The sequence below is a fragment of the Coffea eugenioides genome, chromosome 9 (assembly GCF_003713205.1).
Source record: "Coffea eugenioides isolate CCC68of chromosome 9, Ceug_1.0, whole genome shotgun sequence".
Classification (NCBI taxonomy): domain Eukaryota; kingdom Viridiplantae; phylum Streptophyta; class Magnoliopsida; order Gentianales; family Rubiaceae; genus Coffea; species Coffea eugenioides.
The window spans coordinates 3905665-3932612 of NC_040043.1; the positions used below are offsets into that span (position 1 = coordinate 3905665).

The 26948-nt window shown below is 35.6% G+C and overlaps 3 protein-coding genes and 1 pseudogene across 4 annotated transcripts; 2 read left to right on the top strand and 2 right to left on the bottom strand.

Annotated features, from left to right (window-relative positions):
• Positions 1–6036: 6036 nt before the first annotated feature.
• LOC113782718 (RNA pseudouridine synthase 6, chloroplastic) lies at positions 6037–11057 on the top strand. The gene is made up of 9 exons (XM_027328625.1): positions 6037–6334; positions 7615–7743; positions 7854–8108; positions 8190–8271; positions 8848–8963; positions 9040–9094; positions 9281–9392; positions 9683–9852; positions 10458–11057. Exons 1-9 carry the CDS (start codon positions 6066–6068, stop codon positions 10728–10730), a joined length of 1461 nt encoding a protein of 486 aa, XP_027184426.1. The 5' UTR covers positions 6037–6065; the 3' UTR covers positions 10731–11057.
• A 258-nt stretch (positions 11058–11315) lies between these two features.
• LOC113782009 lies at positions 11316–13826 on the bottom strand (annotated as a pseudogene).
• A 340-nt stretch (positions 13827–14166) lies between these two features.
• LOC113783365 (protein PLASTID TRANSCRIPTIONALLY ACTIVE 14) lies at positions 14167–21798 on the top strand. 2 transcript variants are annotated; one of them, XM_027329483.1, is made up of 13 exons: positions 14167–14308; positions 14630–14866; positions 15734–15871; positions 16026–16151; positions 16393–16521; positions 17216–17305; positions 17417–17567; positions 18258–18367; positions 19082–19153; positions 20325–20430; positions 20511–20711; positions 21018–21060; positions 21148–21798. In XM_027329483.1, the coding sequence occupies exons 1-13, from the start codon at positions 14288–14290 to the stop codon at positions 21224–21226; spliced, it is 1503 nt and encodes a 500-aa protein (XP_027185284.1). In that variant the 5' UTR covers positions 14167–14287; the 3' UTR covers positions 21227–21798. The 2 variants fall into 2 exon arrangements, with proteins under 2 accessions (XP_027185284.1, XP_027185285.1); XM_027329484.1 differs by having other exon boundaries at positions 20514–20711.
• A 544-nt stretch (positions 21799–22342) lies between these two features.
• LOC113783519 (rhomboid-like protein 19) lies at positions 22343–25970 on the bottom strand. The gene is made up of 8 exons (XM_027329676.1): positions 25743–25970; positions 25511–25632; positions 24806–24866; positions 24491–24657; positions 24176–24281; positions 23853–24055; positions 23615–23755; positions 22343–22831 (listed from the first exon to the last, which is right to left on the bottom strand). The coding sequence occupies exons 1-8, from the start codon at positions 25767–25769 to the stop codon at positions 22729–22731; spliced, it is 930 nt and encodes a 309-aa protein (XP_027185477.1). The 5' UTR covers positions 25770–25970; the 3' UTR covers positions 22343–22728.
• Between the last annotated feature and the right edge of the window lie 978 nt (positions 25971–26948).

A 26948-nucleotide genomic window follows, 5' to 3' on the forward strand; every position in this document is an offset into this window, starting at 1 on the left:
GGCCCCAAAATCTTTGACATGCAGTTGGAGGGGGAGGGAGAAGTTTGCAACATCTTTCACATCTCAAACAATGTTTTTCTACGGTTAGCTACTCACACAGTAGTGTAATAGGTATGCAGTTAACCCAATAAAGAGATAAATTACACCTTGACGTCTCTTACTTCTTAACTCACACCGACTATTATTCAATGATTCAGCAACTTATTGACTCTGCAATTAAAGTGCAAAGCGCATTTCTAGAGCAATTGCGCTTCACAAATTACAACCCCACAAATGGCATACCGGATCTTCTATCCAAGATTTTCTGTCCACTTTCCCGTCAAATGTAAAATTACGTAGTTTCACTTATTATATCTGCTGATGTGGCACATAAAAAAAAAGATTGTTTGTCTGCCTTATGCTTCTTCTTCTTTCTTAATAATAAAGTTCTCAAAATTGTTTGCTTTTACTTACACTAGAAAGAAAAGAAATTGTTTTGTTGAAGAACTTCCTTACTCTTCTAGACAGAAAACGGTGGCATCAGGTTTTGGGAATTGTAACAGTAGCAATCGGGTTTTGAAAATTGTAACAAAATTATGTAAACAAAAGAAATTCAAAAGAGAAAAGAAGAAGAAGAAGTATAAGACAGTCAAACAGCCTTTCTTTTTTATGTGTCACGTCAACAGATATAATAAATGAAACTATGTAATTTTGCATCTGACAGGAGAGTGGACATAAAATCTTGAACAGAGAATCCCGTCTGCCCAAATGGGTGGCTAAAGAATGTAAGGGCTACACATGTCTAGATAGCCACTACTCGTAAAGGTTAACATGGCTAGAAAAACTTCAACATCAATCGGTCACTCACCCCTTCCCGGGATGAGGCCCCCATCCCCCCTGGTCAATGGGTTCTAATTCGTTGAAGGGGACGGCTCCCTGAACCAATCCAAAAACTTATGGGAAAAGTTCTTTCATTTCCTTATCCAGTACAGACGCCGCTCCAACATTTATCAGCCTTAAAAAATAGAAGGCTACAACTTTCACACTCTGTTTTCAAACTCGGACCGGACCGGCCGGTCGAACCGGTCGAACCGGGAACCGGCCAGGTACATTTAAAAACCGGGAATTTAAAACCCGGTCAAAGCCGGTCAAAAACCGGGTTTGACCGGGTTTGACCGGGAAAAAACCGGTTTTTCCGGTTCAACAGTAACTTTTTTTAAAAAAATTCAAACTTTTTAATATTATGTTTTGACCCCCTAAATTGTTAAAACTTATTGATATACCTCAAATATTTGATACTTTATAAATATTGTCCTAAAATTTGATGTTATTTTTCAATTAAATTCATAATTTTAATTCTAAACTTGTTAATATTTATTAAATAATATAAATTGCTACTTGATTGTTCTAATTTCTTTGTATTTTCTTGTTAAATATATTTGAAACATCAAATATATATGGATATACCTTTATTAATATAAATATATTATTAGATATTATATATATAATATTTTAATTTTTAAATAATTTTTATTTATGACGTCATCCGGTTCGACCCCTATCGACCCCCGGTCGAACCCATTGACCCCTGACCCCTGACCTCGGCCGAGTCGCTATCCGGTCCGGTTCTGAAAACATAGCTTTCACATGGGTTCCAATTGTAAATTAGAAGCGTTTGACAAAAACTAAACATCAGACGATCAAGTTTGGCAGGCTAAACATGTGACACATGCCCAAGAAATAAGGGCTAATACGATTCTAGTATCCTTCCTGGTATGTTTAGAATCAGGATTTGAAATACTGACTATTTGAGGGAAAATTTTATTTTCAGTCCCTTGCATGAGTTCTCGAGTCATTATGATTTGATTTAAGCTACTGAAAAAATATGATTGCAAGATAGTGTAGGCTTGAACAGATGCCAATGGGTTTCTTATTTACACTAGTTAATAGAATGTACTACTGAGATGAAACATAGGTCCACGGCCACCCAATGCAATAAAGTAACTAGTCCCTTTTGATAGTGCTTACATTTAACTGCAATGAATTCTTTGACTACTGCGCTATCCAAAGGTAGGTGCAAGCAACGCATTCTTTAATTTCCTCCTCTGAGAGGAAAAGTCATAGACAACTCATTGACAGTGATTTCGAGTTTTCTTTCTTTGTTTTTTCCTCCCCTCAGAGAGCATTAAGAATGAGCTGGAAGTTGGGATACGACCCTTTTCTGTTCACTCACAAAACACAGTTGCTTAATTACCTAAACAACGTTAATGTGGTCGTTCATACTTGTCTTCAGGTGTAATACCGTTGCAAATGATCTATCCTAGTGGGAGGGAACTGGGTTACGAACTTGGTTTTTGATGGGATTAACATTTTTGATTCTGATAATGTAAAGATCTTTGGCACAAGATATAGTTTGTATCAAAATACTGAGACGTTTTAAAAAGTCTTTACACAATCAATATACTAAAAAAAATTATGCACGAAACGACTGGTAAGAAACAAGTTGCCGCGGAGAACCAGGGCTGGCTATCCTTTACAATAGAGGTGGGTGCCGTCTAATTGGTCCAATATGGGAGTATTCATTTCATATTTCTAGAAGTCTTGAAATCGAAATTGATGGCTTAAATCTGGGTCGCATCTGAGCCTAGTTATGCAGGTATGCTTCTCTGTAATTACACTAGCAATGACAGAGAAACCAAATCTGATTGGAATGGGAGCAGAGATAGGATTGTCAATTGAAACATATGAGTCGGGTTTTCATAAGTTAAGATTCAGTTTATTTAATTTGTAACACTTTCAGGTTTCAAACCATGAGTTTCGCGCTAATAAATATGATGATCATACTCAACTCACAGAATATTCGGATTTTGAATCTTATTCTGGTTTATCCTAAATTCACTTGTTGCTCCTCAATTTTCTTAATATAATTATTATAACTATTGAGTTGTAAAACTAATTTAACACTCACAGGGTTACAATATTAAAACTAAACATGAATAAGTAATAGTTCTTAAAAAGTATATAAATTAAGAATTTTTCAACAATATTTGTATCTAATTCATTCAAAGTACATGAAAAATAGTAATAAAACATGCGGCCATAAATTCAATACACTTTCAAAGGTTGAAACTTCTTCATAACTTTGTGACTTGAATCCAAACATGCTTGATGATTTGTGTTTCTAGACAAAAAAAATTATACCAACACAAAAATTTACATAACCAATAGAAAAAGTTAGACTCTCAGTTATGTATTACTAATATTGGCTCTCAAAAAATCTAGTAGAGAAGTTTTCAAATGTATTTTTGTATTTATATTTAGTATTTAGTTATAATATATTTGGATATATAATTATATATAATGTCAAACTATAAATATTATATATATATAGGTAATTTAAGGGTCGAATCTATATCGGGTTTAAGCCTAATGAAGCTCGAGTTCGGTTCATATTTAATTCGAACCTAATTTTTAGACTCAAATTCAGACTGATTCACTAAAAGATCAAGCTCATCGGATTTTTTCTTGGAGCGAACGAGTCGAACTTGGGTTAACCTGGCCGTATTAACAGTCCTAGGTAGAGAGCAAATTAATGAGGCAACCATGTCCTCTTAACTTCAAAGGAGTAATTACTCTTGACTCTTGGGTAGATCTTGGTGTTGAAAATGCTTAAAATGCTGGCCTGAATTAATTTGTGTTAATCTATATTCCCATTCCACCTTTTCTCTTACAAGACATATTTTCCATCATCTTTCTTGTAATTAAGTTTGGGTTTATCTTCCAATTTGTCGACATTTATCTTTCTATGATTTAATATTTATTCAATTTATCTGATCTCTTTTAGAGCAATCGTTTTTAGTGTTTAAGGACTTGTTTGATAGCTTTACTTAATGCTAAAAAAATATTTATTCAGAACTTTTTGAATTTATCATGTTTGATAATAGAAATATATTACCACTTAATGTATTAAACACTGCTTGCTTTGTGTACAAAATTTTAAGTGAAAAAATTTCACTGAATTTTTTGAATTGACGACATATACTAACACATATTATACCCCTGAGATTAGGGATGTAATCGAACCGAGTTACTCGCGAGTAGTTCGGTCGAAAACTTGACTCGCACTCAATTTTTAGGCTGTAAGATTCAAGTTAATAAATGTGATAATCATACTCAACTCATAAAATATTCAGGTTTTGAGCCTTATTCGAGTTTAGCCCAAACTTACTTATTGTTTCTCAATTTTCTTAACATAATTTCTATAACTATAGAGTTGAAAAACTAATTTAACATTCACATGACTATAATATTAAAACTAAACATGAACAAATAATATGTCTTAAAAAGTACATAATCAAGAATTTTCTACAATATTTATATCTAATTCATTCAAAATAGTAATAAAACATGCGGTCATAAGCCAATACATTTTCAAATATTAGAATTTTTTCACAACTTTGTGACTTGAATCCAAACATGTTTGATGATTTGTGTTTCTAGATAAAAAAAAAAGAAATCAACCAATATTATGCTAACATAAAAATTTACTCAACCAATAAGAAAAGTTAAAGTTTCAGTTATGCATACTAATATTGACTCTCAAGAAATATAGTAGAAGAGTCTTCAAATGTTTTTTTATGTTTTGTAATTTGTATATACTTAGTATTCGGTAATAATATATTTGGATATATAATATCAAAATATAAATATTATATATATCATTATATATATAGATAATTTAAGGGTCGGACCTATATTGGATTTAAGCCTAACGAGATCCAAATTCGACTCATATTTAATTCGAGTCTAATTTTTAGATTCAAACTTAGACTAGCTCACTAAAAGGGCAAACTCATCGGGCTTTTTCTTGGACCGAACGAGTCGAGTTAGGGCTAATCCGACCCTATTGACAGTCCTAACTGAGTGCGAGTCGAGCACGAGTAGCTCGATAATTATTCAAGTCAAGTTCAAGTATTGATTTTTCAAACTCGATAACTTGTCGAGCCTTATCGAACACAAAGTAATTAATTAAAAATTATATATTTAGTTATTACAATTTTACTCTTTTAGGTTTGAGAGTTGTATAAATTACCATAATTACTCTTTCAGTTGAGTCAAGTACTCGAACTCTATGATACTCGCAAGAAAATCGACCATAATCGAGTTGATCTCAATTTTCGAACCATTCTTCAAGTTCGAGTTCGACCTTTATTTCTGCTGCTCACTTGAACAGTACCTCTCTACTGTCGAGTCGATATTCGCGCTCGATTCAACTCAATTACATCCCTATCTGAGACACATAGCAGACTCTCGTAATATTCTTGCATATGGTATATATTTGTTTTCTTTATGTTCAATACACATGCATACACACACTCTCACACACACACAAATACAAACATTTAAATATCACCTTTAAATTGTTTTATTATTTTCTCTCTCTCACACACACGTACACACATTTTTCTTTTTCTCCAAATAAACAAATAAGAAATCCAAGTAGTTATCAATATTTATGCGTGCACACATAAATATTTTCTTTTTCTCTCACACACACGTGCACACAATATTTATGCATTATTTTAATTTAGTATTATAATCCAAGTAGTTATCAAATAGATATAACTTAAATAATTTAGCAACTTAATAGTTTCAACACTTAATTTTTAAAATTTAAATTTCAGATTTCAATTTTATTAAATGTTCTAAGTTTATACGCATTTCATCTATTCTTTCAGGCGCGAGGAATTGGTCTCAACTGGCAAGCATATGATTCTGCTCCTCGCGTCTGATCTAATAAAAGAATGGGAAATGTCTACATAATGGAAGATGGTAGTATTCTTTTATCGTATTGGAGTTGCCTTTTTATCCCTTTTCTTTAGGCCTTAGGAATCAGTTTCCGAACCAAAAGCCCAAATCCAAGCCTCAACAAAAAACAACTGATTGTTAGTAGCCCATTAGACATCGCCTCTCCTTCTTACTCCTCCATCGCATCAGCATCCTTGTTTTTTTGCAGATAAAATGAGATGATAAACCCCAAAAAGGCACAAACTTTGAAGTAAAACCCCAAGGAAAGGAGAGGGGCCATGGCTGCCACAGCAACCTTAGCTTCAATCTTGACTAACACTTCACTTTCGTCGCTTGTATGGAGCTCAACTTACAGAAGAACTCTTCTAAGTCCTGTAAGACTGGTTTGCAGATTAGCCTCTAACCATTTTTGGACAGAAAATTACCAGAAAAACTCAAACTTTATCACCTGGGATTCACGAGCCAGAAGCCGATATAGAAGCTTTAGCTGTCAATCCACTGCTTCTTCGAATGTTGACTCAACTCCTGACTCTGTTTCCTCAAATGGGTACTTCTTATCTTTTCCCACATATTATAACCAGTATAGGTGTTAACCTTTTTTTGTTTGCTGTTATCAGTTTGTTAGACCCTTCTTTAAAAAAAAAAACTTATCTGGCTTTTTGAAATTTGGGTTTTCTGAGAATATATTAATAATCGCTTAAACGTTTGAAAATTGGTGGGTTCCTGATGATTGTGACTCATTTATCTTCTACATGGGGTCTGAAAGTTGCTGTTGCTTGACCACTGCCTTAAAGCTTACCAATGTCTATGCATCAAAGACCTAAAAAAGATTTCTTTTAAAAAAAAATTACTATATGATTTGGTGGGCTGGAAACTGGAAATGAAGCAACATTGCAAAAGGGATATGGGGATAGTAAAGATTGATGTATTGGTATTGCTGTAGGTTAAGCAGCATTCCCATAGAATAGTAAAAATTGATGTAGGTTCCTATCTACTCTTCCTACGACATATTTGAGGTTATCCATTTCACAGCGTCGTTTGATTCCAAACATTTGATGTCTCGTCATAGTTGATTTTGAGCAATTCTGTGAGTCAAGAATAAAGCTTTTATTATCTATCTACTCTTCCTAGCAACATGTTTGAGTTTATCCATTTCATAGCATTGTTTGATTCCAGATTCCAGACATTGATGTCTCATCATAGTTGTTTTTGAGCAATTCTGTTGTATAGCTTGAACTGAAAATGGCCTATGATTGCTATATTAATGTAGTTATTTGGAGTGAATAACACATTGCATCTCATAGACATGATTAAAATATCTCTTGTACCTGAATATAGTCCAGTCGTGTCATGGCTGTGGATTTTGAAGATGAATACAAGCTATTGATGGTTTGACAGGGATCATGTTGTCCTTGGATAACTTTGGCTTCCATAGACATCAGGGCTGGTTATTTTTCTTTGAAAATTTTTTTTTTATAGGATTGATCTATATGTGCATGTAAAAGATATTCTGAATAACTACTCTGTCTGTTGTTGTGTACTTAATAAGCATGAAAATGTAATGAAAAGCAGGTAGGAAATAGATTCAGCAATGATGTTATCAAACTTACTTTATCTCTTAAATGAGAAACATCCTCTATTTAATCCATGAAGCACCATATTGGTGCTGACAAGGACGTGGACTTTTTAGCATATTTCAAGAATTTTAGCATCTTTTGTAGTTTCGATAATATGTTTGATAAAATTGGGAAAAGCCATTCCAGTTTCGGTGTATTTCTACTTTCATTTTAATCCACATAACTTGTTTTTCAACATAATTTGCCTCAGCTTCCGAAAATATGGCCGCTTGCTTCCATGTCCGTCAGAGAATGGCCCACCAAGAGTGGAACACTTAGTTGTTAAGGAAGGAGGGCCTGTGCTTGATTATATTAGTAACTCTTTAGATCTCCCTCCACTGTGAGTATCTCTTCTTTGTGCCATTGTCTTTAAGAGGCTGAATAGGATATTGAGGTGCTAGAACATGAATAACAAAGATGTGTTGAATTATGTATATTTCATCTTGAAAGGTTTGTTGCAGATCTTATTCATTTTGGAGCTGTGTATTATGCTCTGGTATGTCCAAAGCCTCCCCCTAGTGCCACTCCTGAGCAAATTAAAACATATAAAGAAGTTACAGCTCCATCAGTTCTCAAAAACCGAGCCTCCATTAAAGGGAAAACTGTTCGTGAAGCACAGAAAACTTATCGGATAACTCGTGCTGATGAGTTTGTTGAAGCTGGAACCTATTTACGTGTGCATGTACACCCAAAACGTTTTCCGAGGTAATCATTTAAGTACCCACGACCAGTTTATTAGATCTATGATTACCCTTCCTATAATGTTGTTTTTTCAATCATTATCAGGTGCTATGAAATAGATTGGAGATCAAGAATTGTTGCCATAACGGAATCCTATGTTATTCTGGACAAACCAGCTGGTACATCAGTATGTATGATGTTGTTCAGCATTGGAATATTCTGCAACTTTTTATAACCTATGTGCTCCTTTTCTGCTTAAGTTATCACCACGTTCTCCTAGATAATTGATACAAGTCTGAATAAAAAATGTTGTAGTCAATTGAATTCTCTACTAATTCTTATTCTGGAAGCAAAATGTGATAAAACTTCTAGGATCCCCCTTCAACAACAAATCAGAGGAAGATAACCTTCTCCATGGTTTAGAAGTATTTCTCTTTGATTTCAAGTTAGAGGATTTTATAGCACTAGTTCATCAATTAGTTGACCACTGTATTTTTCTAAATGAACTAATTGGTAATATGGAGTGTTTAGGTACATATGAGTTATGAATGTCGAGACATAGACTTTTGTTGTAGAACATGAGCACAAACTAGTCAACAACAGGGGTCCTCTATTCTGTTGATATGGATTCTTGATGGTGTGGACACTTTATGCACTTTCATGACAAGATCGTATATTCTAGAATTAGTATTTTCATTTGACATTTTCTTGCCTCGTTTTATGAGGATTTCTAAGGGTTACTATGCATTTCTCTGTTGATTAGGTTGGAGGAACTACTGACAATATTGAAGAAAGCTGTGCAACATTTGCTACTCGTGCATTAGGATTAACAAGTCCATTGATGACTACCCATCAGATTGATAATTGCACTGAAGGCTGGTAAAATATCAATATGGGGTTCCATAACTATTACTCTTCTTTGGATGAAACCTAATTGTGTCATATTTATTTGCAGTGTTGTTTTAGCTAGAACCAAGGAGTATTGCTCAGTTTTTCATGGGAAAATCAGGGTGAGCAGTAACTCTAGAAAACTAAAGTGAATTTGCAGACAATTTAAAACCAAAAAGCTAGAAATTTTTGCTGAATGAAACACAATATGCTTTCTGCTGTCCTTGTTATGAATTTAGTATCAACTGGTCTTATTGTTTTGTTGGTTTGGTCTGCTCTCCTTCTGAAAGTGTATGTTATTTCATCAGGAGAAAAAAGTTAAAAAGCTTTACCTTGCACTTGCTGCTGCTCCTGTGCCGGTTGGAGTCATTACCCATTACATGCGACCAATTAATATTGCACCAAGACTTGTTTCTGAAGGTAGTCCCTTGAAGATAGTACTTGATCCTATTAGTTGGAATTCGTTTTTAGTTGCTTTTAAGCCATGCCACAACACTGCCTTTTTCTTGTGGCTGACATGACCCCTTGCTTCCTCTCTGTTTAAGGGAGAAGAATAATTGCACTTGAAGTTCTATCCTTACCCCTTATTTTAGAGAACCTTCTGAATATCTGAACACACCTTCAATTTTATGATTGCTGCCTATAAAAAGTTTACATTTTGAGTGTTGATCTTGGACATGCTCTGAAGCCAGCCCTTCTTTTGCATGCAGAATCTGTTGATGGATGGCACTTGTGCCAGCTTGAGGTCCTAGAATGTAAGAAGGTTGCCTGGCCCACAAGCATGACGGAAAGGAGATATAGCATTGAGGATTGTGGGTGGCCTCCTCAAGATTTCGCATATGAGTGTAAAGTCAACCTTCTGACTGGTCGAACTCATCAGGTACCTAAATGAATCTTCTCCTTTTCTATTTCTTTCTTTTTTCCTCTTCTTTTCTACATTAGAGGAGCGTGGAAGTTAAGTACCTTTTTATTCCCAAACTCTGTAATTCATGTGATTCTCTTGCTTTCGCTGTTGGCTTATTTTACTAGCTTCTGGATGGGACTTCCTTGTAATTCACATTGAAAAATATTTAAATGCAATTAGATTATGAAGTAGTAGGTGTGAATGTTGCATTGGGAAGTAAAACCAATTCCTTAAAAGTTGAGAAAGAGACATGAAATGGAGCCATTTAGTTTCATTAAAATTGTTTTGCTCATTTGAACCCTCAAGGAACTCACCTAAACCAGGCACATGCAAAAGAAGAAAGAGACTTTTACATTGAGTCAAAGTGTTACTGCATATAATAGTTGACTTTGTGATAGGCGTTTTGACCTTTGTACTATTAAATTCCCTATGGTCTTTACGAAAGTTGCCAGACAAAGGAGATGGGAAAGGTGAAAAAAAAACAGCAGAACAGTAATAAATAATTCACAATTAATTTTTCTTTCCATTTGATTAACCTGACCACTATTGTCTTACTGACAAGTTATACTCACTATATTCAGATTCGAGCACAGTTGGCTGCCTGTGGTGCTCCAATAGTTGGTGATTCAATGTATTTGCCAGCTGCTGTTGCTGAGATCGTCAATCCTAGGCTTAATCCATTTAGGAAGAATAGTAAAAAATATGCAAATGAGACTGATAAAGCACAGGCTATTGAAGAGTGGATAGCTCAGCATGGGAAAGAACCAGCCGTGGCTATTGGTCTTCAGGCATGTCAGATTTTGTGGGACAATGGAGAGCACTTTTATGAGGCTGGAACCCCTTGGTGGAGGTAGATGATGCTTGGCTATGCTTCTTAGAACCAGAATAACTGATGACTGAATTATGTTGTGAGGTGGGAGAATTTCCCTTGTCAATTTTGACGATATGCCAATTTCAGCAAATAGCACTCTTGCAGCTTCTCCACCTGTTTGCAAAATTTTCCACGTATTTAGAAATCTATGCTTTTGGGAAGCCATTGGTCAAAATCGAAATAGGAAAGGACATGATATCCTGATATCGTTGTATAGATTAGATTGATAATGGGGTAGGGTAGGAATAGAATACAAGACTTTGGAGGGCCATTGTGCTTATATTTGAGTTAAGGTTCCAGGTTGATTTCATGGTTTCCTTGCATCAAAAAATTCTTTCTAGTGTTCTTTTTAGTATTCTTTCTTGTGTGTTTATATTTGAGTTAAGGTTCCAGGTTGGTTTCTTGTTTGTTCAATTACTGCAATCTGTGCCTTGGAATCTATCGTTGTTTTGGTTGCATATTCAAGCTTCAGTGAGGTTTCACAGTCAGATTGTCGTCCTCATGAAATATGCTGGAACTTTCTGTGCTTGTCTTTCTGTAAATATACTCTAATTTGACTTATTGTGAGTGTAGCTGGCGACAGAAATCAGTCTTGGTCCGTGTGAAAATACAGGCTTACAAACAACAATAAGATGCCTATGTCTACTTGTCAAATTAACCACAGTTACATGATCCATGACAGATCAAAGTTTGCAGATAGAAGGTGAAATCTGAGTGAGGTGTTAGGTAAATAACAACCGACTCTGCTGCAATGTGTTCTTTTAACATATCTTATCCTGCTCAACAGCTATGAAACAAGAAAGAATGGCAGGTGATATCGTAGGTATTTCTTTAATATTGCGCAAGTTGAGGAGTTGTTTTGTGTTTTGCAATGAACTCCTTGTACCAAGTTGCTGATGCTTTAGGAGTGTGTTTCAACTTTCAATGTGGTGTGGTCGACATAACGAGGTCCGAATCTTTTGGTGAATCCATGTAGCCACTCATAGGCATCGAGCAAGGTCCAAACAAAGTAACCCCTCACATCAGCTCCTTTCCTGATTATATCCATCAAAACTTGAGGATAAGATGAAGCTGTGGATTTCTAAACCATATAGTTCATTTTCGGAAGGAATCATCAGTATTAAATGGTAAGTTGAACATCTGGGATAGTCAACATTCACATGCATCTATTTACCTCAAGGCTCTTGACAGATAATCCAAATAGTCCCTCAAGTACTCGACTCTCTTGACATCATTTAAGGGATTCATCAAAAGTGGAGTTAGGGTTGGTAACCTCACGGTAACCTGGAACTCATCAAATCCAAGTCAGCAAATCGATATCTTCCACCTCCCTCCCCAACACAATAAGCTAAAAAAAGAAAGGGAAGAAATGGGGAAAGGAATGACAGGACAGATACTAAATGGAAAAGCAGAAAACCTCATCTCTAGATGATCACTCACCATTTTCTGTAATAATTATTGGGATATTATTGTATCTTTCCGACATATAGGTAACAGTTTTTCCATTCCTGGTGGGTGAGATTGTAATGGCTCATCACCGGTCTGTTAAACTTCAGCATTTATGGATGATTCACATATGGAAAATGTAAATTCAAAGCGGGTAAACTGTCTTGCAAGTTCTCCAATGGGGATGCCATCTTTAAAGTTGGTTTGTCTAATGAAACCTTCTGTCCTGGTACTTCCAGGTGAGGGTTCGCAGGAGGAATGCAGCAATCTCCAACATAAAAGCTTGTGTAGTGGTTGATGCCCATAAAATAAACCCCGAGTTTCAAATTGTCCAAGTCATTGCTGGAAAATTTTGGTAGAGTAGATCCCAGAAGATCATTCATCTCTTTAGGATATCTCCCAAATACAATTGGGTCCAAGAACCTGATCAAGTTGATTATCGAATCAAATATATAATTCCTGTACAGGTCACTAAGTTTGTGTACAAGTATGCTGTAGAAGATATATAGTTACCAGTTTGATAAGAAGGATTGAGCTCATTCTGCAGCCAACTTGTCTGCTGTAGAGTTGCTTAGGGCCTCAAACCAACCAGTCAGCACAATGATGCCTATGGTACCTCCTTGATTTTTCTGAACAGAGTTTCTGCTGAATTATACTTTGATGTGGTAAATGGTATCCTATTTATAGCTGGTACTTGGCTTTGTATATCTTAACAGGGGCTGCATGAGCAAGAATGATATTGTGCGCTGCAATGAAGGGCTCCTTTTCTGAATCTCCATTAGAGCAGTTTCCCAAAAGGTTTTGAACAACGACCTGGAGGAAAGATTCCAGAACGATATGCAGCAATGACAAATACATTTGTTTCACTGAATGTTACCCAGTACTTTACCCTGTCCCAAAGTTTTTGAAACAGATATCTGCTAAGTATTTGAAGTCTTCCCTGGGAGGAAAAAAAAAAAAAGCTTAATAAACGTTCAATGGCAAGCTGGGATTACAGACATAATGTACGAATGCTTGCACTAAATTGGGGCCTAGCCAAGCTCCATATCTTTCCTCTAGTTCACAAGGAATATCGAAGTGAATCAGAACGATAAACGGTTGTATCCCTGTAAATCAAGATGAGCAAAATTCTACAAGCATTCTAATGAATGGCCTCAGATGAGCATTGAAATTTCTTGTATTTTCATTTCGCAGCTCCTCAGGTTAGATGCTAGCTCTTTATTTACACTCGTGGAGGCAAACCTCTGAGGAGGAGAGCGCTGATGAGCAAAATTTACAAGTGGTCAATCCCTGCAAAATTTATGCTTCCATATCTCCCTTCTGCAGGCATACAAGTTTGAATCAGGGAAATGAGTTTAACTAAATACTAGTAACAGGTCATTGCCAAATCAGTTGGAGATGTGAATGCAAAATTACTTGGTAAAATTCGTGCCCAGGAAATTGAAAACAGGTCATTGCCAAAGGATTTTTTTTCTTTATTCTTTTTAATTAATGATAGTTAAATGGTATTAAACAATCAGCAACACACACTCCACTGAAGGAGTTCAAAAGGCAATTCAGCTGTATTTTGTCAAGGCAAACCGTGGGGTTCAGCAGAAATACCGGTGATATTCATCAACAACAACATCTCCATTGTCTCCATCAATTACTGATCTCGCAAAACTGTAATATATACGAGCTGTTCTCGAATTAATTTGCGAACCAATGAAAGAATTTCACGTGAATACTACAATTTTGATTTCCAAATTATTGGCCTTTAAACTCAGACTGAACCGATTCAATCCGTGATCCTCCTAACCTGAGTGTGTGTGTGTGTGTGTTTTTTTTTTCAAATTCCCCACCTTTTCCCTCCAATCAGAACAATTCCTACGAAAATGCTTCGATGACTAAAATGCCCTTAACAATTATCAGTAACAGCTAAAGGATTTTGTTTGGCTTTCTGAACCTCTCTTCGACTCTTCTGCCACTCTATCCCCAAGGCCAAAGCTGAGGTTGAGGTCCATCACCACCGAACTCAGGCATCCCCATCTTCCAGGAGCCCTTAATCATTATCCTTACTGTCCTTTGGTCTTCCTCTTCCCAGAATTTTGCTTCATGTTGAAGAATAGTTTCCTGGTAACACTTACTTCTGCGTTCAATATTTGCACCATTTTCAGAATTTTGTTTTTCGATGATGAATAGGGCCAGGTGGCGTTTTCTTTTCTTTACCTATTTTTAGTATTGGAAAGAACAAGTAGATTGTAAAGTTGTAAACTTGATTTGGGATTTTGAAGTTGGACAAAATGGACAGGTTTTAAGCTCTCTAACTGAATAACTGGGTACCTTAGGGAATGAAATGAAATTTTTTCGCAGATATATTCAAGAGAAAAATTAAAGTTGTCTTCTTTCGTTTACAATCTTTTAATGGGCTTTTATTATTTTGTTTGTTTGTTGCAGTTGTGTACTGGTGAGTGTTATCTCCATGTTCCAGTACAACAACCCATTTTTATATGTAAGAAAAGAAACAGGTCCATCAAATCTGCTGCTGCTGCTGCAGCTGCAGTTGCTTACAATGCAACTAGTTCTAGTGCTGCTGCTGCTGCTTCAAACTTAGAGATATCATCTGCTTCATCTCCTTCATCGTTCCCACTCTTTCAAACCCCTTCATCACTCCAACCTACTCCTGCCTCTGAGGTAGGTTCAATTTGCACCCTTTTTTTTATTGAGTTTCATATTACTTCCTATTAATTGTATATTTTATTTTGTTGATTCACCCTTTGATAAGTCATTTGTGTCCTGTGATGAATACGATTTTCATTGGTTGCTCACCTTTTTATTCTCATCATGTATCTTGGGAGTAAGAAAAGCTAATCCTTAGTAGTAACATTATATTGGCAGAAGCTGTAATTCTATAACTACTGTCACCAAACGCTTGATTCTGCTGTTCCTTCTTTCTTGAAATCAATAAACATGAAGAATTTTCTATTCTACTGGGATTTCAAATTGATTATGACGTAGCCTTGGAAAAGGAAGTGACTTTTTTTGTAAATTGAGAAGTGTAGAGAATGTCCTGCTTATATTGTGCTCTTGGTTGAACTTTGTCATATGGAAAGGGAAAGAGGATTGATGAATGAAAGAAATTATCTGTTTTTAATTTTTTTTAGTAGGGAAGGGGTAGGATTTAAGGAGCAGGGAGGGGGAAGGTGGGATTTGCACCCAGGACCTCTAATTCCTTGGACCACAACCTTAGTCTTTAGACCAAGGTCTCCTTGGCAATTTATTTGTTCATGCATGTATGATTACTTTTTAGTGTGGAATAAGGTCAAGAAAGACATGTCAGCAATTATTGGAACTAGGGTGGAGAAATTTTCTGCAATGTGGTTGTGCCATTTTCTGCCTTCTCCATTCTTCGATCTGTGAATCTTCATATTATTACCTTGCCATATACTTGTCTGGAAATTTTTGGTATAATTATTGTCTCTTCTATTTTTTAACTACATTCATTTGTTTGATTTTATTCTCTATTTTGACTTGAAAAGTTCATTAATTTTCCATTAACAGTTAGAACCGGCAGACCCAGATTTCTATAAGATAGGATATGTTAGGAGTGTTAGAGCATATGGCATTGAATTCAGGGAAGGCCCTGATGGGTTTGGAGTATATGCTTCCAAAGATGTTGAGCCTCTTCGTCGAGCTAGGGTTAGTTTTGCTTCTAGCAGTTGTTATACAATGTACTTAGCTATAACTTAAGTTGTCATTGACTATGACAAACTTCAATACCTTTTGATTTGTTGTTTGTGAATGCGAAACAAAATGATATTCTTTCCATCCAATTATTCATGTGATTCTGCAGGTCATCATGGAAATTCCCTTAGAATTGATGTTAACTATAAGCCAAAAGACACCCTGGATGTTCTTTCCGGATATCATACCTGTCGGCCATCCTATATTTGACATCATCAATTCAACCAATCCAGAGGTAAATTTTTAAGTATGTTGCTCATTCCATGTTTAATCTTTCTATTCACAGCTGACAGTTTCATCATTGCTCATTATATTTTCTTTTGTAGATTCAAGTATTTAGGTAATATTCAGTTACGTACTATTAAATTACTTAGCCATGCTCACTAGAATCATTTTCATCTGTAGGTTTTCTTTGTATTCTAGAATAGGTCATGTATTTTCTTAAAGTCCTAAATATAATATTGGTATTTTGACAGATAGACTGGGACCTGAGGTTGGCATGTCTTCTTTTATATGCATTTGATTGCAAAGACAACTTCTGGACACTGTATGGTGACTTCTTGCCAAGTGCTGATGAATGCACTAGCTTGCTTCTAGCGACTGAGGTTTGTGAATGAGGATCCTAGTAAAAAGTAAATGCCTTATTGCTAACTCAAACGCATTTGGCTTTCTAGAAGTACTATTTTGTCTCTTTATGTGGTCTTTGTCAAGGGCACATGCAAATAGTGGATATTAGATGTACAAGATAGTTTACAATTTGTTTACTGTGTGTGTTTTATAGGTGGACTCTGTAACCTAATTCAGAATTATTGTGATGTTTTCACTACAGACATAACTGTGTCTATATATATATATATATATATATATATATATAATTTTTTTTTTGGCTTTCAAGTATCTCTTAACTTTTGCATCCTGTAGGTTGAAAGCATTGGTTTCATGTGAAAGCTATATTTTGTGGACTTAATATGTCAGATAATGGAGCAGAAAGTCATTTTGAATCCTTTATGCTACTGACATTTATGTCATGCTTTGGAGCTCATAATTCATCTTAACATATTGTTGTATGATTTTTCATTTATGGTTAGGAGCTGTATGTTTCTGCTGAGATTTACTCTCTACCTGTTCAATGCTAAATATTCCCTGACTTTTGAGTTCTGGAATTGTCTACTAGTATTATTTGCTTTATGTGGTTCTAATACTGCCTGTCACTCCCTCCCGTGAGTCCATAACTATTCTGTTGCTTCTCATTTTGCTGTCTGACATATAGTTCTCTTTTTGTTTTCTTTTTATTTTCAGGAGGACCTTTTGGAGTTGCAGGATCACAATCTTGCTTCCACTATGAGAGAGCATCGACAACGGGCATTAGAATTCTGGGAAAAGAATTGGGTATTCTGCAGTCTTATCTGCCCTGTTTATCATCAGATTTTTAGTATAGTTAGTTGTTTATTTTAACTTTTATCTGTGTCTAATATGTTGACCTGTTCTTAATTCATTCAGCATTCTGCTGTTCCTCTTAAAATAAAGCGTCTTGCTCGTGACCCTGAGAGATTCATTTGGGCAGTGAGCATTGCACAGTCTCGATGCATTAATATGCAAACAAGAATAGGTGCTCTGGTTCAAGATTTAAACATGTTAGTTCCTTATGCTGGTGAGTTCTTCAGCTTATCTTTTTTTATTTTCTCATACCACAATGTGTCATTGGTTGATATGCTAGAATCATGTGGTCCTTCAGGTTTTTATTTAGATATGCAGCTCCAGTTCTGAAGCTTTGTATGACTTTTGGAAATTTATCTTGAATTGCTGGAGTAGAGCCAAAAAAAATGTGGAATAAGATAATTTTCTTAATCTCTTCCTACAAGAAAAATGAAAATCTGTGGGTACAGGGTGCTTCAACTGCAATTCTGTTGTAATCGAGTAGGAAAATGAACAGATTAGTAGGACAAACATCAAAAAATGAACATTCTTTATAGCCTAAAACTTAAAAAAATGTAAGGAGGTGATTGTTTGATTAATTTCCTCTAGCAGTTTTGAAGGACAAGGAGATGATTAAGGACCTCTTCGTGACATGAAATTTTTCACTCGGTTAAGCAAGACTGCTAATATGTCTTTGTTAATTAGAGTCTCTTGAGCATTGTTATGCCACTAAATCTTGCACTTTTTCACTTGCATTATGTCATTTGTATGCCAGAGAAGATCAGAATTAGAGGCTAATGTTTAAAGAGTGGAAATGTTGAGAAATCATAAACTAATGGAATTGTTGTGAATATGTTGAGAAATTATAGATTAAAAAATCTTAATATATGAGTGTAGTGATTAATTACTGAGGGTTCTTATCCAGATATGCTAAACCATTCATTCCAGCCAAATTGCTTTTTCCACTGGCGTTTCAAAGATCGCATGCTTGAGGTGATGATTAATGCTGGACAAAGGATTAGAAGGGGAGATGAGGTAAATGCTTGTCAATTTTCCGTGCTAAATGGTTGATCTGGATTGAGTGATATATGTTAGTAGAAGCAGCATGGTGATTGTAGTTCTTTGTCACATTGTAGAAGGCATGAATCTTTTTTATGATTTAAAATTTGTACTAGTTGTTGGCATCCTAATTGAATTCTGGTTCATGCATTATTAGGCAATTGATGTCCAAGTCACAGTTTACCTCTTAAGTTACTAAAAGATTGTTTAGGGATGGTAATAGATGTAAAATCTACTTGCAGCCTCCAAGTCCTGGCATTTAAAACTTGGAAAACAAATTTTCTTTCTTGTGCTGGCTTCAATCTGTCTTTGGTGTTATTGGCTCAACTCACACCAGGATGAGAAAAGAAAATGTTCCTTGATTTTCATGCTTAAAATTTTCCAACATTTCCCAATAAAAAAGAAAGAAAAAAAAATCGAAGAAGACTGTCAAATTTCTCTAATTAATTATCAGAAACTATAATATGTGATATAGCAGACCGAATACCAATAAGCAAAAACTGAATATCCCTTACATTGTGGTCTATTATACTAGCTGTTGCAGACTTGAAGTCTCTTTACTAATAATACTTGGTTGTTGTTTGCTCATACCAATTTCTCTACTTCTTTTGCCTGCATTAGAGTCTACGCCTATTTATAAAGTGCATACTGCAGATATGATAGGCTGTTACTTTCCTTAAACCTTTGCAGATGACTGTCAATTACATGAGTGGATGGAAGAATAACTTGTTTATGCAAAGATATGGCTTTTCATCGCCTGTGGTAATGGTTCTTTTCCTTGCTCTGCTTAAAAAATTGCAATAGCTGTTACACTATTGTAGATAATGTCATTGTACTTGCTTTCCAATAAAGCAGATCTTTTCCATTGCCATGGTTGAAAACTTTATCATGGGCAGAACCAAGAATATAGTAATCTCTGTATTGGTCCCACAGCGATAATTTTACTATTTGCCTCCATTTTGTTTTATTTTTTTTTTTAGAAAAAAGGGAGGTAATGGCTTGTAACATTCTTGTTTCCTGATTGTTTGCAATAGGCTTAGAATGTTTGAGAATATTATTTGATTTCAACTTATGAAGCGAAAGCGAAGTCATTAAATTTAACTTTTAACTTAAACATGTAGTACGCTAGTTGCCAAATTAGAAATTACAGTTGTGTGCTTGGGTAGGATAGAAAACTTTGGCATAAGAGTCAAATAGCTTTGTTCCAATAGACACTATAGATTTCGGAATATGACACAACCTTTAAGATGTCATGATCCGTGTGCCTGTAATGAAGTCTCAACACTTGCACAAGTGTAAACTCAAATTAAGAGGTTTAAAGATGCAAAGAGGTAGTGACTGAATTTTCTTTGATCCACCAGTTCTGTAATCTGTCTTCTGTGAGGATAAAGAAGGACAAGAGGAAATAGAAACAAAAAATAAAAGAAAATTTTGAATAACTCAAGGATTGGGAGTTAGTACTAATTCCAATTCATGATCTTATCTATTGACTTCATTCCTTAATTTCATCTTCTTTTCTAATGCTTTTGTGTGTAGACAATGCTGCTTCTCTCTCTTTTTCCTTCTTTCTTTTGTCTTTTTTGTTTATTTTTATTTTTAAACATTTTTTGTGAGAATATCATATATGATATATCCTAAGGGCATGGATAATGGGGTGTATAATGGTAGTGATGCGTGTCAAACCTTGGCATATTGCCTGAGGAAAGATGGCTTTAAGCAGTTGGGCTAAACTCTGAACTCAGGAAATGCAGATCTTGGTATCTTAAATCCTTATTAGCTCCGTAGTTCTTCGTAATAGCTTTCTGGTACAGCTAAATTGCCTATATTTCCACCGTGGATTTGATACCCTTCTTTTTGGCTCTGAGTTTTTACTTTTTCTATTTTTAAAATTTTTTTTGGTATTAATACCTTTCATATATTATTAAATATGCAGAATCCTTGGGATGTTATTCAATTCTCTGGTGGTGCTCGGATTCATTTGGATTCTTTCTTGTCAGTTTTTAACATATCTGGCCTTCCGGAGGAATATTACCACAACAGTATGGCTGATGGGATACTTTCATTTGAGCTTTTATCTTGAATTTTTAGGATTAATTTATCGAATCAACAAAATTGCTAGCAGGTCGGTTGTCAAATAATGGATACAATTTTGTTGATGGAGCTGTTTTAGCAGCAGCTAGGACATTGCCAACATGGTCAGATGGAGATGTCCCTCCAATACCAAGTATAGAGCGGAAGGCTGCAAAGGAGTTGCAAGAAGAATGTCAGCTAATGCTTGCCGAGTACCCCACAACTGCCAAGGAAGATCAGCAGATTCTAGGTATCATCAGTATGAAAGATCAAGTTCCAATAACAGAAATGTATATAACCAAAAAAAAATTCTGCTGCCTTTAAACATTGGGGTGATGAAATAATTGTTTTTCACCTGAGAACTAGATTTGCAGAAAAATTTGGTCTCTGTCTTGGAACTTTGAAGCTTCTAAGATCCAAGACAGAATCGTGCGAACGGAAAAAACTTGATCAAAATGTAGTATTTTTGTCACAAAGTGGCTGAAATTTGGCCTCAGATGTTTCGCGTTAGAAGTCTAATGTCCTCGTTATTATTTTCTTGCATTGTCTTTGACAGATTCTATGCCTGAAGCTAGGAGGACGCTGGAAGCAGCAATAAAGTATGTAACCACCAGTATGCATACATTGCTTTCCTTACTGTTCATCAGAACTATGAGATTTACATGACATTATATTCGTGTTTGCAGGTATAGATTGCACAGAAAATTACTCATAGAGAAGGTCATCCAGGCATTAGATGTCTACCAAGAGCAAATATTGTTTTGACGCGGACAAATTTATGAGGTTTAGCCACTTTTTCTAAGTTGGAAGGAGCCGAAACAGACAATATTCATCTGAGAATGAGTGGGGTGATCCCTTCCTCCCCTCCCTGGTCTCTGCATCTTTTCTTCCACGGATTGTTTCTTCAGGAGGATGGGGGAGTAAGGACTAAGGATTTGGATCCTGATACCAACAATGTGACTGCCACTGGGCTGTCACTTGCGGTGCCTCTGCCTCGACAGCTCTCACTCTTTTGAAGCTTGACTAATCCTGGGGATTCTTGGATCTCCTAAACTTCAACTAGAACATCCTAGCTGTTGACTTTGCAAAGAAGGAAAAGATCAGGTTGGAAAACAAAAATGAAGAGTCGAAGTTGTATATTTGGAACCTTTTTGCCACCACACTGGGGGACAAAACTGATGATAATCTATGACATCCCAGAATTAAGGGCAAAACTGCAGTAGGCCATATCAGTAAAGAATCTGAATCTCAATATGAACCATACCCTAGAGCACTTGTACCCCTCTGTGAATCGCAGAAAAGGATGACAAATTAAATAGAAAAACAATTCTTCTTCATCGGGCATAATTACGGGAAATCTGTTTCAATTTTTTGACCTGGCAGGTAATCAAGTAGTGAACTGAAGGAAGAGTCATGTAATAACAAAGGTAAGATAATTCTTCTTTATTCAACAATGTATGAAAGAAAGATTAATCTACAATACACTGATATTGTATACATTTTCACTATTAGATGTACGACATATAATTTGAATTTGAATCTGTAACTCAGATTTTGTATATACGTCATATATTCAATCGTAGTAATATATACACCTTTAGTGTATATAAAATTTACTCAAAAAAAATTCTAATTGAGTAAACCCAAAAACCACTTGTTTGCGTGGTCATGTGAAGACCATGGCATGAGATTTAAAATGAGAGTAGCATGAGATTTTTATTTTTATTTTTTAAAAAAGAAGTTTGATTTCTCGTGTAGATTACGATGGGAACATCGTACAGTCCCCATTTCCAAAGCCATCCAAAGTCCAGCCAGTTTTCTAGCTATAGAGAAGGAAATTTAACTGTACTCACTAGGAACACCATTCAATGTCCAGCTAAGAACAGACGAATTGCATTTTATTATGATGCACTTTCGCCGAACAGGATAAACAGGTCCATTCAAAGTTTTCCATGTACATCAATAGTAATGCATGTCGAGGTCCATATAGTATTTTAAAAATAAAATAAAATAAAAAAAACCTACCGTCTGTAATGTGCTAAAGTACAATTAAAGACTGCCTCCAAAAAACTAAATACTCATTTCTCTAAGCTGTGGTAAAGACAGTAGTGTGCAAAACAAAAAAATGGCGCTAGTTGATACGATGCAGATCAGAATAAAAACGAGGCAAAACTGGTATTCAGTATCCAACTGCTTTCACATAGCTTATAATGTGTCTAGAGATTTCGGTAAACTTGAATTTTTAATATTTGCATTATAAGACATTTTTAGACATTCTCAGCTGCATCTCTTTGTGACTCTTCTGACCTCCCTGCAGCGGCCAGCCTCTCTGCTGCTAATCTCTCTTCGAGTGCGCGAGCACCCCTTTCCCTGCAATTGAACATTTTTCATTCATCATCTTATTAAAGTGAGAGTTCAGATTCCACAACCAATTTTTACTTCGTACTTCCATCAGTTCTTTCTTTAATAAATTTCTTCAAGAAATGTATTCTCTGTTAAAAGGCTTCTATTAACTGATATAAAAGGAAAAATCATTCAATCAGCTTTTAATCTCAGGTTATACCGAGCTGAAGAGTTTTAATTCATGTCAAAATCTACCACGTGAGATAACCTAGACAACTTATCTGATTGATGAAATCCTCAACATATGAACAAGTTCTGAGAGAAAAGGAACTCCTCAAGGCATTATCCCTGTTACAAATGATTATATGAAGCACCAAGAAGAGTTAAGCATTCGTTATCAATTATCAGCTCTCCTTATTCAACTTGCAGAAACTCTCGAATGTTTCTCTTCCGAGTCATCTTTTTCTTCTACTAGTAGTCCATTACCTATCCCATTCATAACACCAAAATTGAACCGCTCCACCAAGTACCATCAAGCATGATGTTACTTCTGCTCTAATTACATCAGTCAGATAAGTGTTTCAAATCTACGTCCTCAAAAAGAACAAATTGCAGAAAAGATTGCCTTGTGGTAGTAGTACACCTTCAAAAAAAATGAATTACTATACCTGAAAAAACAAACCTATCCTTTGCACCCATTTTAAAAGTTCCATTCCAGATCAGAAGGCTATTGTTTGACTAAAGCTCATTTAATCTCATCCCTTTTGAGTTAATTATTGCTTCCACTAAATAAATAACGGCACAGGTTACCTCCTCCGAGATGCCTCGATAGGATCAGAACCAGGCAGTGGCTCACCCCCCAAGGTATGACCCCTGGCCTCATCAGAAGTTTCAGATCTTCTTCCACAACATAATCGCCCAAATATTGTAGCAATGGGATCAATTACAGGTCTGCAAGCCATTCATCAACGTATAGTATCAAGGAAAGTAAGGGAATGAAGTGCAAAAACTGAGCTGAATACGGAAAATTGCAACTCGCATTGCTTGCCTTAAAAATTCAGGGAAGAATGTAGAGAATGCAAACTCATCACTTGGATCACCCCTGAGTTTTGTTTCAGGTTTACTTTGCCAATATCTGAGGTAAATCCAACCTATATATGCACCAAATACTAAAGTTGGGAGGTATGATGCTGAATCTGGTGTAAAAAAGCTTGCAGCAATGGACACCAATAACATGAGAGAAGGCAACCACTGCAGATAACCATAACAGATATACAAGAGGATGTCATACAATATTCTGAACCTCTTCTTTGTATATGAATTTTCCAAACATGTTGAAAATTATCACTCAAGTACTCTCAAGTTACATACTTTTGCTTTTAATTTCAGCACAGGCAGCTCTTGGTCAGGTATAATTTGCTTAATGCCGACAAGAAATCCTGATAGAATCCCTTGAAAGCCAGAAATTGGCATATAACTACAAAAAAGGCAAATAAAAGAAATCAGATTGTTCCATGTTAACAGTCAACAAGATGGCATATGGAAATCAGAATAATTTTGCGAGGCATAATAAAATTAAAGTTTCATACTTATATTTGAAATTTTAGTATTATAAGATATATAGCATCTAACATATGTAAACTCCAACAATGTTTCTGCATAACAAGTAAATCTTGAAACGCTTACAGGTAGTTTTCCTGCCTTGTTATGTAGTACAAGCAAATGGCCGTGATGAAAACACAGACAGAAGTTAAGAAATTAACCACAAAGATAAACTTTAAGAATTCTCGAGAACCCCATATTGGTTCAAGCAGTTTTCCAAGGAAAAGGAGACCAAGAGTGCTGATGACCACCTGAAAAATAATTATATCATTAACATAGATCTTTTACAAGGTAAAAGCAAACAAAGAAATGACTTCTCTAAAATATTAAAATATCTTTCTAAGGGGGGTGATGATGAAGATATGGAGCACAAGGCGACAGAAGGGACAAAATACGCACTCCATGCACAGATTGCTCAATGTAACCGGCAGTTATAAGATTCCAAGCAAAAGGAATTGTCCTGCAAGAATAGGAAACAATAAAGTTTCAGCAATGAAATACTACTTCCAGATCCAGATATGGCCGATACAAGATTTTTTCTGGACAAGACAGACTACTAGCTAGCAGACCATGGACATATGATATGGATCAGAAACGACCAAACATGACAGAAACTCTTATATGAAAATTAAAAAAAAAAAGCCTTAAAAACAAGGATTCAGAGTGTTTATCGGTGTCAGCGACTACTTTCTCCAAATTAAGCGTCTAATATATTGATAAAGCTGTGCAGTGGACGTGGAAAAGTAATTAATTTCCATAAGCTCCCATTGGCATAATACTAAAATCACAGACCAAAAATGTATGGTTGTTAAGGAAAACCAAACCCTTCCAAAACCTACAATGGCAGGTGCTTCCCTGGATAGGCTTGACCTTATTTCAAATACTACAACCATTTATTCAATTAACTCCAGTTGGAAATTCACTCCCTGACAGCCTTACTGATTAATTTTGCAGATCACATTCCATAATTCAACCAAATGCAGAAAAGAATAAACATATAAATGAAATTAGGCAAAGGCTAAGCAGTAATTATCCAATTACCGAGCTTAGTATTAACATATATTGTATCGCAACAAAGAGGAGGAGGAGGAGAAATATGAGTACTTGGCGGGGATAAGAGCAAGATATGAAGAAGCAGTAGGAATAATCTGCACAACAATGTGGCCGCCCACAAGCACCACGGCAAGCCCTTTACACAACTTAGTGAAGCCCCCTGTCAACACGCCCTAATTCCAAATACAACGCACCCAATTCTCAATCAATTTCACAGATCTAAGTTCAATATGTCAGTAGAGCCTAAAAAATAAACATAAACTTGCGATATATGTACACTTACGCCGCCGGATAGTGGTGGAGTGCTCATTGCTCAGAGGCTTTTTGGCTTCCACCGGCGGTCTTTTCAGTTTTTAACTCCGATTAGATCGAGCTATAACGCTGCAAATTTATGCTAGGGTTTCTTTCTCTACTCTTTTCTAATTTTGCAGATTTTTATGTATTCTCTGAGTAATGATTCTACCAATAAATTTCTACTCCGATTTTGATTGATAATTCAGCTCCTCCGGCTTTCTTAGCTCTCAAGGTTTAATAATGATCGTCTTTTGCCTTTGAAATAGATGGATCACGCAAAATTGCCTGGTCAGTCCCTCAAGTATTTATAAAATCTAATTTGTTTACCCATAGTTCTTTATTTTTTTAGGACAAAATTTAAAATGTTATCTTTTTTTTTTTTTTTTTTTTTGTCGAAACGATAGATGTCCTATAACCTAAGCTAGCCTAATCTAAGGGGAAGGGGAGGGGGTTCGATGTGAGTACAGACTCCATCGATGAAGGTCAATTAAGACCGCCACAAATTGTGGCAAATTTGTGGGAGGCAGGGATTGAACCCCTGACCTCCAGCATCACCTTTAATGATGATGACCACCGGACCAAATGACCTCTACTATTGTCAATTTGTTATTGATGAAAATAAATTTTTTTTTTTAATGACAAATACTTTGAATTATATCCAACGAGTTCTACTCTGCACACCGTTATAAAATCTTTTTTTTTCTTGAGAAAAGCACGGAACATATTGTTTCTATTCAAAGAAATGATTAAAAAAAAATGAGATATTGTATCGTAGGACGAGCGATTTTCTTGTTTCGACTCAGAGAGAAGCTCACTCTCGAGTAGTAGTACTGTGTTTTAGCCATGAAAAGGGCAGTGCCATATGCTTTTCACAGGTTTCTATCGTTCATTAATTGTCATTTTTAGCTTATTATTGTTTGACATGGAGAAGTTAACAACTGAAGGATCTTTTTAGGGAAAATCGTTCAAAACGTCCCTCATATTTTGAAAAATAACTTTTTTCATCCTTCATTTTTAAAAATGTAATTTTACGTCCCTGACAAATTCACATTGATCAAATTTGGTCCCTACTTAGGTTTTCGACTAGTTTTTTGTCGGAATTCACTACGTGCCTTCCACGTGATCATATTTTAAGGGCAAAATTATCAAATCAAATTTTAGATAATTCGATTCATAATCTCTCACATTTCATAAA

Coding starts and splice junctions, on each gene's coding strand:
- LOC113782718 (XM_027328625.1), top strand. CDS start 6,066: ATGGCTGCCACAGCAACCTTAGCTTCAATCTTGACTAACACTTCACTT. Junction 9,095..9,280: donor TTTTTCATGGGAAAATCAGG/GTGAGCAGTAAC, acceptor TTATTTCATCAG/GAGAAAAAAGTTAAAAAGCT. Junction 9,853..10,457: donor TGACTGGTCGAACTCATCAG/GTACCTAAATGA, acceptor CACTATATTCAG/ATTCGAGCACAGTTGGCTGC.
- LOC113783365 (XM_027329483.1), top strand. CDS start 14,288: ATGTTGAAGAATAGTTTCCTG. Junction 15,872..16,025: donor AGCCTCTTCGTCGAGCTAGG/GTTAGTTTTGCT, acceptor GTGATTCTGCAG/GTCATCATGGAAATTCCCTT. Junction 20,431..20,510: donor GGAGGAATATTACCACAACA/GTATGGCTGATG, acceptor CAAAATTGCTAG/CAGGTCGGTTGTCAAATAAT.
- LOC113783519 (XM_027329676.1), bottom strand. CDS start 25,769: ATGAGCACTCCACCACTATCCGGCGGC. Junction 24,867..25,510: donor CTTGCTCTTATCCCCGCCAA/GTACTCATATTT, acceptor CTATTCTTGCAG/GACAATTCCTTTTGCTTGGA. Junction 24,056..24,175: donor TGCTGAAATTAAAAGCAAAA/GTATGTAACTTG, acceptor GGTTATCTGCAG/TGGTTGCCTTCTCTCATGTT.